The 18668-nt window shown below is 40.1% G+C and overlaps 1 protein-coding gene across 1 annotated transcript; it reads left to right on the forward strand.

Annotated features, from left to right (window-relative positions):
* Positions 1 to 595: 595 nt before the first annotated feature.
* LOC127233070 (signal-regulatory protein beta-1-like) lies at positions 596 to 15281 on the forward strand. The gene is given in 6 exon segments (XM_051199471.1): positions 596 to 683; positions 8803 to 9153; positions 11762 to 12067; positions 12486 to 12796; positions 12798 to 12840; positions 14998 to 15281. Coding segments are annotated over 6 exon segments (1383 nt in total).
* The last annotated feature ends 3387 nt before the right edge of the window (positions 15282 to 18668 follow it).

The following is an 18668-nucleotide window of genomic DNA, read 5'->3' on the forward strand; positions in this document are numbered from 1 at the left end:
CCTGACCTAAAACTGTATAGAAGTCACAGATACCCACCTGCCTCTGCCTCTTAAGTGCTGTGATTAAAGACACGTGCAACCTTTAAAGCACAAAAAACCACCACACTTGAATATTTCTAAACACAGTCCAGGTCCCAACCGTCTGGGCAGATACTGCCCGGGGAAGTAAAGTTATTCAGAGGCTGCCAACCTGGTCACCGTGGGCTATACAGAACCATGCTGGACAAAGCAGGACCAGACAGGAATGTGGTGAGCGGCTCCCACCCAGCCCAGGGAGAACCAAACACACTGGCTTAAGAGCCTCAGCCGGACACTCCACCAATTCTGGGGACAGCGCCCCCACTCACCATGAGCAGCCACTCACTCCCTACATGGGGACAGCAGCCCCGCAGTCACTGACAAAACACTCCCCCAAGCATGGAGGCAGCAGTTCTGACTCAAAGCCAGCCACTCTCCCCACATGGGGACAGCGCCCCCACTCACCATGAGCAGCCACTCGCCCCCACATGTGGAGAGAAGCCCACGTCACTGTGACTGGACACGCCGCCAAGCATGGAGACAGCAGTCCTCACTCAAAGCCAGCCACTCTCCCCACATGGGGGCAGCGGCCACGCTCACCTCAGCCCACCGCTCACCTGTGAAGGACAGCGGCCCGTCAGGCACCTCTGCCACCGCTCCTCACGGTCTGTGAAGAGCAGCCCCTCGCTCATTTAAGTGCAGCGCTCCTCCTCTGTGAAGGGCGGCCACTCGCTCAGCTTGGAGAGGCTGCAGAGCTGGCCAGCACTCTTCACAGAAGCAAAGGCACAACTGACTTCCTCAGGTGAAGCTGAGGCGAAAGCCTGTCTCCCGGAAGAACCCTCCCATCTGACTGGCAGGTAAGACAGGGGCTCTGATTGGCTAGTGAAGCCTGAGAGACAGCACCAGGTGAGCAGGAGGGGCGGGCCCTCCCCTGGATTCACCTCAACTTAGACTCCACCCTTAAAAAGCCCGCCATTTGAGGCTCCACCTCCAGGGGCGCTAAAAGCCCCCACTTTTGAATAACCTGATTCCTGATCTCCTGTTCTCATTGGGTCACACAGGAATACTTTGCTCAGATTAAACATGGATTTATTAATTCACTCTAATTAAACTGCTGCATCACCGACCATGAGTTTCCTACACCATTCTACTAACGGGGATTTTTAAACATAATAGGGTTTTCTGCAGTCATTTTAGGTACTTGCTCATCATCTCCGCAGCTGTGGTATGGGGAGGAAAAGCAAGGAGCTGGGCAGGCGGGAAAGGGGAAAGGGCTTGTGGTGCATCACTGCTCTCAGGACCCACCTCCCCCCACCACACTGACCTCTGCTGCACAGGCGCAAAAGGCACTGCAAGCCACAGCCCTGATCGTGCACACAGGGAGGGAGGCTCTGAACTACAGGTCCCAGCATTCACCCCTGTAAAGCCTGGTTGCACTGCAAGGTGGTGCTGAGAATTCAGCTGTGAGAACTTGAGTTCACTTAAAGTTCCCATGCACAGCTGAAGATCAGTAAACATAGGCAATAAATCCCAAATGCCTCCAGTTGCACCTGCCCCCAAACAATTCTTTATTTCCCCTCACCCTACCCAGAGCCATCTCTCCTGCTGGATTGAAATGAGATGATGAAATGAGTGGGGATACACACACACACACACACACACACACACACACACACACACACAGAGCACATAATTCCTGGACTCCTTGACCTCTCCATTTCATTCCACTCAAAAGAGACCAGCCCTTCAGCTCTGGGAAAGGTATTCCCCTTGTGTTGTGGTTTCTGATGATTTCCCCACTTCCCTCGACAGCCACCCAACCTCTCCTGCCCTAAAAAGCAAACCACTCAGGAGGTGCCTCCTCTCTCCAATTCTTTTCCACCAGTTCTTTCTGGAGCACACTCCCAGCCAGTGCTCTGACACACTTTATCAAAGTCCTCCTTGATCTTGGAGTGAGCCGCTGGATCCAATGATGGTTTCAGCACTCATATCTCTCAATTAGCAATAGGAGACCCAGCTGACTGCCTCTTGAGTGACACAGTGTATGCAGCCTCTTCTGCCACAGCAGTGACTGCTGTCACCTATTTTACATGCACTTTAGCCTTTGACTTGGGATTATTTACACCTCGGAAAGATTAATCCCTAATTATTTTTGTTATAGATGCAATAGCTTAGTAGCCAATAATTAACCGAGTAGACATCACTGAATTTAAAGCATTGGAAGAAAGCTGTAAAGTGGATTTATGAAGTTTGCATGTCTGTAGTGGAACATATTTCTCTTATTTATCTGCCTTTGTCAAAATGCAATTGCGAGTAAAAGAAGGATGTGGAGGTTTGGCTCTTTGCCTGACAGACATCTAAACTGCTTACCCAAGCTTTTAAATTTTTTTTAGTTCTTGTGATGATACCATGGCTGGTCTGGGAACTCCTGTGTATAAGGTAGCATGCTTTACTGTCTCAACCTTTGACCCACTACCCAATTTTAAAGTGAACTTGTAAAGAAAGGATGATATAAAATACTCTGAATTGAACAGATATGACATGAAATGGTGAAAATAAGTGATGAAAGGTATATTATATATCTATTGAGATAAATAAGGAAAATGTGATAATGGAAATATATTATAAAATAAAATGAACTGGTGGTATAAAATTAAAGATGGAATGCAATACAATATAGATGACAAATAATACATGAAATATTATATAATAGAGTGAAATGTAATTTCATCAGATTATTCCAATGTAATACAAAAATAATGAAATGAAACAACAAAAAGAAGCTAAAAAATGACAAAATGAAGTAAATGAAATATACCGATTTTTTAAAAAATACTGAAACAAAACGAAAATAAAATGTGAATAATTTAATGTAACAAATTGGATTGAATTGTAATGAAATGAAATCAAGAAAATGCAACAAAATCTTGGGAGTTAAACAACTGAAAGAAAGATGAAAAGAAAAAAATTAATGAATTCTACTTTGCTTATAATGTAATGAAAATAAAATGGAATAAATGGAATAGTGTAATGAATGACATGGGATGAAAAATTTAAAATGTTGAGGTGATATGTGTGTGTGTGTGTGTGTATAATATGTAATGTCATGTAGTCAAACACAATGTAATATAAATTAGATGAAAAACGAGGAGGAGATATGAAGTGAAATAATGTACTGGAATAAGTCGATAGGACAAAAAGTAATTAAGTGAAGTGACAAAAGTGAAGATGAGATGAAATTAGTAAAATAAACTTAAAATGAAGTGTAAATAATGAAATAGCGTGAAATAAAAAAGTAAAATTAAATGGTATTGCAACCAAATAAGAGAAAATGCACTGTGATACAAGCCAGCCTGATTCCAGACTACCCTGTATGGGTAGTGGAGGGAGGGTGTGTGAATCCACCCTTTTCTTTTGAGCAGCTACACTTGATATCGGGCTCTCAGGCCTACATGATTAAATCTTTCCTTCCAGGGTTTGTCATCGGCCTTAGACACCGCCCCCTGGGGCGGGGCTCTCCCTGGGGCAGCCAATGACTGACAGCAGAGCACCTCCTGCTGGGGCTGGGCTCACCCTGGAGCAGCCAGTGATAGCAGAGTCAAATGGCTGGCGAAACTATAAATAGGGGCAGCAGGCACTAGGGCAGGCTCTGTCTCACTCTATCCAAACTGTTAAGTGAACTCTGATGTTCTAAATTTAAGAAAGAGAAAATTTACCGCCGAGAAACTGTGGAAGATTTTACAGCAGCCTGGCTCTAGCTGGTTCTGCCTCTTCTACCCAAATTGCTAACTATGCCTGACCTTTTGTGCTGTTATAAGATTAAAAAATTATCACTGAGAAACTGTATAAAAAGAAATGACAGTAGAAACTGTGTAAGAAGAACTGACAGCAGCCTGGCAAAATGTAACATGGAATAACAAAATAAAATTAAATTGTGTGAAAACAAAATAAGATGAAACACAATACAAAGAAGTGAAATTATCAAATGAGATATAATACATGAAATTAGAAGTGAAATTATGAAATGTGATATAATACATGAAATCTAACATTATGAAAAGTAATAAAAAATACGATAATCGATGAGATGATGAAAAGAGGCAAAACAGAGTGATGCTGTGATGAATCCATGAAGGAATTTAGACAAAGCAGAGTGATGTGGTAATGAACTGAAATGCAACAACAAAAACAAACAAACAAAAAAAAAACAAAGGAAATGACGACTTTATGAAATAATGAAATGAAATGAATCCACGAAGGAAATTAATTGCGTAATTTCATGTTAAAAATAGATGATATATAGCAAATGAAATGGAAGGCTGCAAGTGAAATTAATTTAAAGCATGCAAAATAACAAAATGAAACATTGGCATAATGATGAAATGGAATAAGAGGTTGAGAAGAATTAATAATGAGTTGAAATAAAGTTTCATGGAATGACATTGGATGATGCAGTCAAGTACAATAAAATGTAATTGAATGTGATAAAATGAAATGAAGTGATGATATGACATGAAATGGTGTCATGTCAGGACACCCAAAGCTGGACAAAAAAAAAATCATGCTCCATCCCTGTCCCATAACCATTAAAAAAAAATTCAGATTAAGAGTTGAGTAAATGTGAATAAATGTGTTATCTGCTTGAACATTTGCCTACTCAAGAAATATCCTGCACCTAAAATATAACTTCAGGCTGGGTAGCAGTGCTGTGTGCCTTTAATCCCAGCACATGGGAGGAAGAGACAAGCAAAGGCCAGCCTGCTTTACAGGGTCAGATCTGATTTATAGAAGTCTTATGTACATTTACAGATGTCCCAATGAAAGAATCTGCCCAGTCCTTCTCTGGCTTTAAAAGAGGAGTCTAATAGTTCTGTGAATATTTACAATTAAGTCACACAAAGTTAGCTACTTGAGGCTTGAAGCCCTCACCTCTGACTGAATTTGAGACACCTTTTAAGGAATAAAATTATCTCATATAACAATTTAAATAAAAATAGTTATATAATAGTGGATTAACACAATATTTAAAATAAAAGGTTAGTCTGGTATTGACAGTTACATAAATCTCTGTGTTCCCATTTGCTAAGGAATTGATCTATGAGTATATCAAAATATCATTAGAAGTCATTTTCAATATGTTTCTCTATTTTTTGTTCTTTTAGACCAATATTATTGAGTTTTTCTATGCTATTGGTTGGGGGAGTGGGAGATTATGATCAAAATATAATGCAAGGAAACAGAAGTGTAGTGTTGCTGCACCATCTTCTGGCCTAAGTTCATCATGTACTTGTCCTGCAGAAATGAGGACATGCATACCAGGTGTAGGGTGCCACCTTGTGGAAGTAATAATTTGTCGCACCTGATCAGTGTCTTCTCCCACATTTGCCTTAGTCCCTATGTTTCCCAGCCTTAGTAATAATGGAAGGGCACACATGCTCTCTGTTGAGATTTATGCTCACCCTTTTAAGTATCAAAAGTCTAAAGGTCTTTCAGACCAATGATAATAGTAGGATATCCAGATCACTGAATATCATTGGATAACTCAGGCCAGTGTTTTCTGTCTAGTGCAATGGGACACTGTTCTCCAAATGCCCAGCTGTTCTTACTTTATAAGCCATGTCAGATGTCATGCTAAACATTCAGTCATTAGCCTGAACCCCACACACAAATGGTATATTTTATAATAAGCTATTAGGAAAATGATTATTTGTGGTTATAGGACACCAGGAAGAAGCTGCCTGCTATGGTGGTGCCCACTATTATTTGGAGAACTCCAAGAGGAGGACAGAGGCAGGCAGATATCAGGGAGAACATCCTGGTCTATGTAAATAGCTCCAGGCTAAATATACAAAAAAGAAACTTGTTCCAAAATAAATTTTCAGCAGTTGGTAATCAAGATGAACATGTCATTGCAAATATTATAGTTTGCATCTTTTCTGTGTACATAGTATAAAACTAATTTTTTTCAGTCCAAGAGAACATTCATGGCAAACTTAGAAACACAAGAAACCAGGCAAATAAGAATAAAAGTGATGAAAACTTTAATATAAAAATCTAAACACCTGGTGATTAACAGCACTGGATTACCAGGGTTCAAATCCCACCAACTATATGGCATGACAATCACAACTGTCTTTAACTCCAGATACAGGGGGTCCTGACTTCAACAGGCAGACTTCTGACTTTCAGCCACATCTAGTCGACAGAGGACAGCCATGGATACACAAAGTACACCCGTTTTCAGAAAAAAAAAAAAAAAAAAAAAAAAAAACAAGGGTACTACATGTATAGGAATAAACCACATGACTCTCACAGGATATTTTGGAATCCAGAGCATACTACTACTAAAACAGGTAGAGAGTGGTACCACATACATCTAATTCCACAGCAGCTAGGAGACAGTTGTCTCACTGTGAGTTCTAGGCCAACCTGGCCAACAGAGAGTACAAGACCTACCAAAGCATATAAGAAGAAATGCCCTATTCTTAGGGGGAAAAGCAAATAAAAGCTTGGGATGAGAGCTAACCACTGTAATACACTAAACAAAGCTGTTGCTAAAAATCTTTATAGCATAAAATGTTCAACAAGAACTAGTTTATATTGACTCTGCTTTTCTCTAACAATCCATGAAGAAGGACTTCTGTTTCAGTTATGGTGAGCAACTTTACGTACTATTTCCCATCAAGCAATTCTATCCATGCAAATGAAGTCATTTCTATGGTAACTGGTTGCAGGTAATTATGATGGCTGCCTGATTCTGACATTTTGTGACTCTGGTTAAATAAAGAGGAATCCTGGATTTTCTGCCCAATGAATGATTTTGTAAGTTGGTTGAAACTTAGGTGTGTGCTCCATCTGTGCTTTCTCTCCCTCCCTCTCTCTCCCTTCACTTTATTATTTTGTGTCTGACTATTTTGTCTGTTTGTATTAGTGGGTGTACCACATGCATGCCAGGGGTGAGCAGAGTCCAGAAGATGGCCTCACCTATCTTGGAAGAGGAGTACAGAGTTACACCATGTATTTAAATTAAAATATAAATAAATAAACAAAGCATAAGTCCTGTAACCTTGACTCACTCGAGACATAACTATGGCTGCGCCACCATGCCTATTTCCTGGGTTTTTGTTTTTGTTTTGATTTGTTTTCAAGACAGGGTTTCTCTGTGTAGCACGGGGCATCCTAAACTTGCTCTGTTGACCATTATAAGGTTGTCCTTTTTATTATTATTGACCAATGACATTTGACTAAAAGGACAGAAGTTAGATAACATTCCAGTCATCTGTGAACCACTTTATTTCACCATGAGAAATGCATGAAGACCGATTGGCCATTAGATGTCGCCAAAACACCATCTTTAGATTCCACCTTTTAATTGAGCCACTCCCTTTGCTTACTTTCATTTGTTCACAGATTGTGTACCTCTTAGCTATCCACAGCCAGGCTGACCTTGAACTCAGAGTTCCTCCTGTCTTTGTCTCCTCAATGCTAGATTCCAAGTGGATTTGGATCATGTTTACACATGATTTTGTGTAAACATGAATGGAAAAATGGAGAGCACATTTCTGTTCTGGGACCCTTGAATACTTACTTAATTACTTATAAATGAGTGAGGGGATGGTCCTGGGTGTGTATGTGAAGGTCAGACAACAAATGCAGGGTCTTTTCTCTTCTATCATGGGTTCTATGAACCCAATTAAGGTGCTAGCACTTTTATTCCAAGAATGGTCTGCTCCTTAGTATTGGTATTCCACCTGCATCACTAGGCACATCCTTGAAGCAATTTTGTTGTGTTGTTGTTGTTTTGTTTGTTTGTTGACACAGTGTCTGTCAGTATCTCCAGCCTTTCTGGAACTCACTAAATACACCAGGCTTGCCTGCAAATCAGATATCTGCCTGCCTCACCTTCCTCTGTGCTTAGTTTGAGGTTTGGACACCATACCTAGCCCAGGAGATGACATTGACTGAATATAATGAGTCATGTCTGTACCTGAAACCATGCCAAAAGGGTGTGGCCTCCATCACAAATTCTCTGGTAATGCAAGATGCCAGTACAATATAATGCTGGGTCTGAATAGATGGTTCAGGGAGTAAGACCACTTGCCTATCTTCCATGGGAACAAGGTTGAGTTCTAAGAACAACATGGTGACTCACAACTATCTTCAGTAACTTTAGATCCAGGGGATCTGGTTCCTTGGCCACCAGACATGCACAAAAGCAAAATAACAACACACATGAAATTAATTAATGTGGTTATTATGTTTTTTAAAAACTGATAACTTACACCAAGATTGTATTTCTCTAATTAAGGTGCATGTTATTTTTGATTGGGATTTATCTGTGTTATCAATTCACCCGATAAAGCATATCCCATTGTGAGCTATGAGCCTGGCCCAGAGAATCTTGTAATCAAACGTACATCTCACTAAACATACAAAGCACTTAAACTCACACCTCACTAGTTTAAAAGAGTCAGGTCATCACATACAATACTATTACACATGAAATGCCTCATGCCCTGTGCAAATAAAATAAAAAACAAAAACATACTGGATGAAGCACGATAATTTTCAAACATAATAGAGGATTCTATCAGAATCACAACAATTTCCCAGTGTGCCTGTGTTCAGTCTCCTCATCTGTGTTAAACCCTTATGCTAAAGGCCAAAGAAAAGGTAACTGTGAGCATGTGCATGCTATGCTCTAGTAAGGAACAGTATTTCATCACAAACTAGAGCAGCCTGTGCGTTTCCATCATGATGAGCACTAACTGATGTTTTCTGCAGGAGAAACTACACAGGAGCTGAAGATGATTCAGCCTCAGAAGTCTGTTTCTGTGGCTGCTGGAGATTCAGTCACTCTGAACTGCACTATGACCTCAGTGTATCCTATGGGGCCCATTAAGTGGTTCAAGGGTACAGGGCAGAGTCGGCACCTAATATATAGTTTTACGGGAGATAAGTTCCCTAGAATTACAACTGCTGCAGATGTTACAGAGAGTAAAACCGTGGACTTTTCCATCCACATCAGTGATGTCACACCTGGTGGTGCTGGCGTCTACTACTGTGTGAAGTTCAGCAGAGCAGAAGCTGAAAAGGAGCTTCAGTCTGGGGGAGGCACAGTGTTGTCTGTGCTTGGTGAGTACTGCATTTTCCTCCTCATCCCTCTTGTCTCCAACAGGTCAAAATGTGTCCAAGATTCTGTGAGCAACAAGGAAGAAGCAAGTGTGAAAGTGACCCTCATATTTATGGGATGATGATCCCAACAGTAGATCAAGGAAGCTAGAACAGAGGCCCCCTTTCTGGTAAATCCATTCCTTTGTCTGCCTGCCCAGCAGTACTCATCTTTCATCTGTCGTAGCCTACATAAAAACCCTGAGAACTGACTGCCTTGTCCAATGACAGGGTTAGACATGCCATACTGCCCCAGAGTGTATTTGCAGTACTGATTAATTCTTCCTTTTGTACTCAAACAACATGGGGCTGTGTCTATGCTAGGTTCCACACTACATGTTAACAGAGATGAGAGAAAGCCAGAAAGCAGGAGCTCTTTATCCAAGATGTGTCTCTCCTCATTTCCAGGAAGAAGAGCACAATATTGTAGAAAGTAACAGGGTCTGATCATGGTTTTTATTTCATCTTCATCTGCAGCACAGGGAGAACATTCTTGATGTGCCCACATTCCCTATGGAATTAGTAGTCTAGTTTAGATGCTGGCACCAAGCTAGGCCTTTGCCTTAGATCTGCCTGAAAATAGTTTGGTCAGAAATCAACTTTCTCAGGCACTGAAGGTTCTGGACAATGTAGGCATATATCCTGGAGTGACATGGATTGTGGCTTCATCCTAATTTGATAGATGCCAGAGATAAAGACACTGAAGTAATGCAATGCCTAGGCAACAACAATCAGCAAGTGTCTCAAGAATATGCAATCTATATCCTTTCAGTGAAATTTCATCTGCCACATCATTTGCCCTAAGGGTGCCCGTGGTGAATAAGGAGGGAAACAAAATAGCATTGTTCTTGGCCCAATCTCCATTATATCATTTTCTTCTTAAGCATGTGATATAGGAAAGAGATCACTTCTTCCTTTTAGAGAAGAGCCTGAAGTACATAGAGGACACCTGACTGATGATCAGGGGAGGGAGAATCAAGATTTTCCCAAAGGATCCTGCATCATAGACTAACAGAGCATACATGATTTAAATCTATGTAGTTTATTCTCTAAGCAGCAGCCAGAATGGAGCTGCATCCTGAGTCCATTCTTGAAAATGTGGTTTGCCCATGGAAGAAGGAAAGGCATGTTCTGCTAGAGCCTTGGGCCCCTGGGACAAGAACCTCCTGTCTGGAGCCACCTGGAACAGGGATTTGGCCTAGAATTCCTCAAGTCAGGTTTTCAGAAAAGAGTCAGAGGCATTGACAGGGTTACAGAAGGGGACAGTTGCTTGGTCAGGGCACAGGAAATGGCCTGTGAGACATGGCAGGGAAGTGAGGACAGAGTCTCTGCTTCAGCCTCAGTGTCCTCATCTGTGACATGGTAATGGCCACAGATCCTTTAGAGGGAATGTCATCACCAGACACAGCAGCTACCCCAACTTCTTACATTTTTTATAATTTTATGTATTCGTTTGTTTATTTTTTATTTAACTTTGGTTTTACATTCCAACAAAATTTCTCACTCCCACCCCTTCTCCAGCAACCCCCCACCTCTCCCCTGGCCCACCACCTATCCACTCCTCAGATCAGGTAGGGGCTCTCATGGGGAGTTCACATAGTCTGGCACATTAAGTAGGGGCAGGGCCCCTGGGTTGGGGCTGAGCATGGCATGCCATCATAGAGAATTTGCTTCAATAAGCTAGCTCATGTACCAGGGATGGATTTTGGTCCTACTGCCAGGGCCCCCTCAGAAGCTCAAGCTTCATAAATGTCTCTCACATAAGGAGGGCATAGTTCAGTCTCATGGAACCTTGTCAGCTGTTGGTCCTGAGTTCATGAGTTTCCACAAACTCGGTTGAGCAGTCTCTGTAGATTTCTCCATCATGGTCTTGGCCTTCCTTGTTCAGGATTTCAGTAGCTGTGAAGAAACTCTTATAAAAGAGAACATCATTTGGGGTTGCTTACAGTTTCTTGGGTTTGAATCATTATCATCCTGGTGAGACATGACAGTATTTAGGCAGACATGGTGCTGGAGAATAAACACAGGTAACAGGAAGTGAACTGTGTGTCACACTGAACATATCTTTAGTTAAGGAGACCTAAAATCCCACCCCCACTTTTATATACTACCTCTATCAAGGCCAAACTTACTTGAACAAAGCCACATCTCCTAATATTTCCCTAGAATTGCAAGGTTTCCAGAGGAAGCCAGCAGGAACCAATGATAAAACATATAAAACAAGTTGACAATTATCATCCTGTACTCAGGCTGACCTTGCTCTTCCTCATTAACTAGTGGGGATCTTTGCTCAACTGTGGAGGCAAAAGAACAAGGGGTACCAAACAAGGACCAGGACACACCCTGGCAAAAAAATTTCCAACTCGAGGAAGATAAACAATGCCTGTGGCTGGGGCAAAGCAATCACTTTGGAGTAAAGCAGGTCCTTGGTGTGGCAGAAACTCTGGTGTTGATCCCAAGTACCACAGAAAACAATGACAATGGGGGTAATATGTAAAAAAAAGTTCCTCATAATGTCATGTCATCACTGGTGGCATCACAATCACACCCTTGTCTACATACTTCTTTATAGCTAAACCATCTCCTCCTGTAATCTGAGGTCCAGCAGTTAGATCCGTACCAGTGGAGACAGTGAGCTTCCCATGCAAGTCCAGTGGCTTCTTCCCTCAGAACATCACACTGAAGTGGTTCAAAGACAGAAATGAGCTCTCTAATTTCCAAAGGAGAAAGCACCTCCTACAATATCTCTTCTCAAGCACAGTCCAAGTAATGCTGGGCACTGGGGATATACACTCTCAAATTACCTGTGAGGTGTCCCATGTCACCTTGCGAGGAAATCCTCTCTATAGGACTGCCAACTTCTCTGATGTCATCCGAGGCTCAAGCTCATTCAGAATGGTTTGGGCCATAGTTCTCAGGAAACATTCATGCACAAAGTGGGAATCATAGATTGTGACCAGCACATAAAGGAAATTATATTAACTTTGACAAAAGTAACAATGCTTACACAAATTATGATCCATGCCCCTCATTCCTGGTATTTTCATACATTTTACTGTTGTTATCACTTTCCCAGTGCACCTCCGTATTGTGCTTATAGATTTCTCTTGTTATGATACTCACCCTCTGACCCTATGTGTTAGGAGCTGTGTTTAGGGGCTCTACTCTGGCACAAATATTCATTCTGTCCCCATGATGAACTTGCAATGGAGATGGTTTCTCTATACTTCAGCTTTTCTTCTGGCATCAGTCTGCCTAGGTTCTGTCTGTCTCAGCTTCTGCTTGTGCTGTTTCAGTTGCACCCGCTGTGGAGATCAGCCAGCAACCATCCCTTACACGGAAGCAGATAAATGTCACCTGCCAGGTGAATAAGTTCTACCCTTCGAGTATTCAGTTGATTTGGTTAGAAAATGGAAATACATCAAGAATAAAAGAGCCTTGGTTAGAGAATGGCAATGCATTAAAGATAGAAGAGCCTTCTATACTCACAGCAAACAAGGATGGAACCTACAACTGGACCAGCTGGTTCTTGGTGAACAAATATACATATGAGGAGGACCTGGAACTCACCTGCCTGGTGGAGCATGATGGACAGCCACCAGCCATTAAAAAACCATACTGTGGTGGTCTGTGCACAGCAGAGGGAGGAAGGTATGGATACAATGTCTAGTGAGTGTACAACACAGTTTCTTGGTTGTTTGTAAATTTTGACTTTTATTTTTGAATGTCAAAGGTAGCATTTATGATTATTGTTTGATAATTCTAATATCTACAAACCAAGTTAAATGTTAAAGCAAGCTTTCATTGCCAACATCTCACAGGTCTTATACATCTCTCCATTAATGTGTTGATATTCACAGATATTAAATAATAGGAAGGCATCATCCTACCCTAGCATCCCCTCTTATTTTTCGTTTTTACCTAATATTTGTTATAGCCTCATGTTCACCTTTTTCATTTTCAGTATCTTCCCTGTCTCCATTCTATTTTACACTTCTATGATTATCTCCATCCTCATACAGTGTCCTATGCTACCTCCTAAAAGTAATTCCAACAGGCCTCCTGAGGACTGATAGTTTTTGTGTGGACTGTGAACCCAACTGATACCGAGTGGTCAAAACAGAGGCATTATTTCCTCCTGTTTTGTTATAATGAACAAATATCTATGTAGTTAGACCCTAGCTGCACACTTACTGCATGCAGGTTTTGATTTGGCTGTGATCTATTCCTTTCATTACTTACCCAATGAGTCGTCAGTTTTATAGACAGAGAATCTAGGGCTGGGAAAGCAGTAGAGATGTTGAGTTCTTGCTCTGAGATCATGTGAGCTTGTCTAATGTAATGAAGGCAATCTAAGATCCCTGGGAGCAATGTTATCAAGAATATAAAGGTGAATTTTTCTAGTTGTGCATTCCCCCTTGACTTGTTACTATCATAGGACTTAGACACAGTTAGAGAGATTCCTTCATCTGAATCTATCTTATTTCCCTATCATGAAACATCAAGAGTGACCATTAACTCCAATGACTTTTTAAAAACTTATGTTCCTGTCATATAGCCTGTGTTGTGAGCTTTATCTTCTAGATAAACAATAGGTCACTCAAATGTCCATTGTACACCACTAAAACAGTAAAGTTTGGTAATGTTACACCAAGATACTTTATGTTGCTTGTGGCTATTGTAAAGGGTGATGTTTCTCTGATTTCTTTCTGTCTCTTTGTCTTCTGCAGAAAGTAGGGCTACTGATTTTTTTGAGTTTATCTTGTATCCTGCTAGTTTGTTGAAGATGTTTATCAGCTGTCGGAGTTCCCTGGTAGAGTTTATTGGGTCACTTATGTAAACTATCATATCATCTGCAAATAGAGACAGTTTGACTTCTTCCTTTCCAATTTGGATCCCCTTGATCTCCTTTTGTTGTCTTATAGCTTTAGCTAGAACTTCCAGTACGATATTGAAGAGATATGGAGAGAGAGGGCAGCCTTGTCTTGTTCCTGATTTTAGAGGAATTGGCTTAAGTCTCTCTCCATTCAGTTTGATGTTGGCAGTTGGTTTGTTGTATATTGCTCTTATTATGTTTAGGTATGTTCCTGTTATCCCTGACCTCTCCAAGACCTTTATCATGATAGGGTGTTGAATTTTGTCGAAGGCTTTTTCAGCATCTAGGGAGATAATCATATGGTTTTTCTTTTTTAGTTTGTTTATATGGTAGATCATGTTGATAGATTTTTGTATGTTAAACCATCCCTGCAATCCAGGGATGAAGCCTACTTGGTCATGGTGGATGATTTCTCTGATGTATTCTTGAATTCAGATTGCATCGATGTTCATCAGGAATATTGGTCTATAGTTTTCTTTCTTAGTTGTGTCTTTGTGAGGCTTGGGTATACAATGTTTCTTAATCTTGAACAGTTACTATTCCTTATGTAGTTAAGAATCTTATTGCTAAAATGGGTCATATGAATCTTGAACAGACCTACTGAAGGCAAGTGAAAGACTACATGTGGTCACCTAAATCTAAAGAAAGGGAGAAAGGTATGTATCTTCTTTTTGAGACAGTGCCTATGTAGTACAGGCTGGCTTCAAATTTGCTATTTTCCCATCTTGGATACAAGTATTGGTGGTGGAAACAGCAGTTTTGGGAAGTAAAGCAAAAGCAAGCAAGCAAACAAACAAACAAACACAAACAAAAAACACAATAAAGCAAAAAAGCAAAAAAAAAAAACCATTTGGAATAAATTTTATGTGTCTTGAATAAATTTTGAAATGCATGGTACATTCTCATTGTAACTATGCTTGCTTCTTTCCAAGAAAAAATTGTAAAGTGTATGGAGTCAGAAAACGTAACAGCCACTTCAGAATTCATCCTTTTGGGACTTTCAAAAGAAAATTACATACAACCACTTATATTTGGGCTGTTCCTGTTCATTTACTTAGTATGCATCATTGGGAACCTGCTCATCATCCTGGCCATTGGCTCTGACTTCCATCTCTGGAATCCAATGTATTTCTTCCTCTGTAACCTGTCTTTCACAGACATTGTTTTATCTTCACCATGGTTCCCAGATGTTAGTGAACATTCAAGCACAGACTAAATCCATCACCTATGAAGGCTGCCTCATCCAGATGTAGTTTTTCATTTTTTTTTCTGGATTGGATAGTTTGTTACTGACAGTAATGGGGTGGAGTGGTGGTAAAAAGTTGTTTGCCTTCATGAACATGGATTGTTCACCTTGATCTCTTACTTTCTGTTCTAAAAATTATTACTCTATTGTAATGTTTATGAACCAGGACTGCATAGGTATTTGACTTCAGATCACTGTTTTCCCCCATAGTGCAGCCTTCCCTGAGTGTTCTACAATATTTAGCTACTTAACACAATTTATAGCCTTTATTTAATGACATTAAAAGGTGCTCTTCTCCCATTATGCTATAGCCATTCACGCAGAATGTCTCTAGAGTACCATCAGAGTAAAATCTCCTTTGCTAAGAACTACTCAACTATGACGAATAAGAAGTCAGAAAAAAAAGTAGTAAAAAAAAAAAAAAATTAAGTCAAGGGATATCCAAACAACAGAGACCAAAAACAGGGCACACCAAGATAGTGGTCTCTTGTCAGAAATCCTTGTCATGAGAAGGGCTGAGATTTAGAAGCAGTGCCAAAGTGTTATAGAATTAATATGCCTTCCCAGTGAGAAATCACTCCAAGAATTTAAGAGTTTAAGAAAGGAAATACTCTTTAATAGTAGCATGTCACTGGCTATGGCTAATACATAAAAGTAAATCATCCTCAAACAATAAAATTTACCAGCAAATATAGGTCTTAGGGTTGCACATTCCACATATCTCTTTTAGATCTCAGTCCCATGTTATATTTTAAAAATAGCAGTTTAAACAGAAATAGTGTCTATAAGTATGACAGCTTGGCCAGTGGGACACAGCAAAGATATTAACAGAATTACTTTTGAAGTACAACAATACTACTGTTCTTTTCAAATAATTGGTAGTTACAGTCATCCTGCCCACCTGACAGAATTATGCTTTTCCTGAAACAGTATAATGGCTGACCAAGACTTAATGATGATATCCAGTGTTGCCCTCTTAAGCTGTCCCTTAGAGGCATGTTCTATGATTTGAGGATAACTGAGAGTCAGACTTGCCTCCTTCTCTTAAGAGATGAGTTGGAGGTCAATGTTAGTGAAAAAATATTAGGTGAGACATTTTCTTAGCAATTCCAAACTTTATGGTACAAAGTTTTTGCACTTTCTAAAAATCCTGGTGAGTACAATACTTATTTTTCAGTCACACAGAGGCACCTTTTAGCTAAATTCTACTTTTTAAAAAACAGTATTTCCCAAACAAGAAAATTTTCTCTTTACTGAAAAGGTTTCTTATATAATACATTTAGATTACCATTTTCCCTCTGTTCCTTTCAGTTTTTTCCCAATTCCCTTCCCACATGAAACCATCCAATTTTGGTCTCACATTAGAAAACAAACAGGCTTCTAAGGGGTAATAACAACATCTATGATATAATAATATAAAAACAGTGGAATAGGACAAAACAAATAAAAAGAGACCATGGAAAGGCACAAGAAACATTTTCAAATTCAGAGACCCACTCATGCTTACTCAGGAATCTTGTAAAAATACAAAATTGGAAGCCACATATTACTTGTGGAATACAAAACAGAGAGAAAAATACAATTTAAAAAAAAAGGGGGGGGCTCGAAGAAGGAGGAAGAAAAAGCTGAGACAGGGCACTGAGAGCCAAAGAACTCTCAAAGATATATCTGAGCCTGTTTTCTGTTTCAGTAGTATGCACTCTGCCAGTACTTAGGGCATGCCAATTTATTCTTCTCCAGAAATAAAGATAAATAAAGAACATTTACTAAAGATCTTTTGCATCCGTTCAGGCATGAACTAGTTAATCCTGGGGTCTCAGTGGCTTTACAAAGAATTTAAATTGTACAAAAGAAGGGGACTAGTCTCCTAGACAATTCTATCTACCTGCTTAGAATCACAATCCAAGTTTCCTTCCACCCATTTCTAGGATGATCCATGTGGCAGTCTCCAAATTCTGGACTCCAATTAAGTGTTTGTGCAGATGGGCTTATTTTACCTGTGACCAGAACCAGAGCATCATGTGAATCTATGGGGTAACCAGAAAAAAAAAAGTAATAAAAATGGGGATGGGGTGGGTACTAGTGTGCTGAGGTCTTCCATTTGAATCCTCACAGAAAAACACAATTTGAGGTATTCCCCCCCCCAAAAAAAAAACCCACCACAGACACATGATCTCCTTGTACTCAAGAAAACGATTTGCTAGCCAGGGAGCAGGGAACAATTTGTGTGTGTGTGTGTGTGTGTGTGTGTGTGTGTGTGTGTGTGTGTATGCCAAAGATCTTATTAAAAACTATTCACTCACTTGGATTTTCACAATGTAAACAAAATGGCTTTTGTTACACTACAAAAAGAATAGCTACCACAGGGCTGGGGATAGACTACTTACTGCATGCTTGAAACTTTGAGTTAGAGTCCCAGCGTTGTGTAATTTGGAATAGTGACATGGATTTGTAACTTTAACCTCTTATGAGATAAAGGCAGAAGGGTCAGGAGTTCAAAAACATCCTCTTCTCCTAGGCTGCAGTTTGATACCAGTCAGGGCTATGAGAGATCACATTTAAAAAAAGAGAGAGAAAAATAAAAAGACAAAAGTTATATTCATCTACACTACTTCTATTAAACTGAGTAGATTTCATCCTGGGGACAGATATATGGAAGGCTTCAATGGGTGTAAACAAACTTACTGTGGGAGCAGACATCTGAACAGGGTGTATGTAGCCTGTTTTCTTCTGTAGCCCATAGTCTTCACTAGCATAGTGATATGGTGTGCAAGCTGCCCACCTCTCTCCAGCTTTTCCATATAGTCCTTTATTCCCTGTTTACTTCAATAATGTGATTTCTTTAAAGCCTCCCTATATTCCTGCATGAAGGATAGGCATACTTATTTGTGTTTCTGCTTTTGGTTAGCTTCTTTTCCCCCACGTAATAATGACTAAACTCAGAGCCTCATGCATGCTAGGCAAGTGCTTTATGCATGTATTCACCAGTTGTTTCTCTTGACTTTTAATAAGCTTCTACACAAAATGTTAGCATCACTTCTCCATGTGTCTGACAAACCCTCTTTGGGTCTCCTGGATTCTTCCTAGAGTTAACTTGTTTATATCTTTTTTTTCCTAGCATTTCATATAGTTAAGGATAAGCCAATGTTTTACTGACCTTTCCCCAACGCTAAGTGTAAAGAATATAACTGATATTCAATGTATGTTCACACTGAAGTCTCGAGAGAGAGAAAAAGTTCTACTTGATTAGTAGTTGAACTAATGTTACACAAGACAGATGGTTTATGCTGGAGAAGTCTCAGAAATAATAATAACGAAAACCACAGCAAGACTAAATTAGTTTTCAATTAGAAGTTC

The sequence above is a fragment of the Phodopus roborovskii genome, unplaced genomic scaffold (genome assembly GCF_943737965.1).
Source record: "Phodopus roborovskii unplaced genomic scaffold, PHOROB, whole genome shotgun sequence".
In the NCBI taxonomy this organism is placed as follows: Eukaryota; Metazoa; Chordata; class Mammalia; order Rodentia; family Cricetidae; genus Phodopus; species Phodopus roborovskii.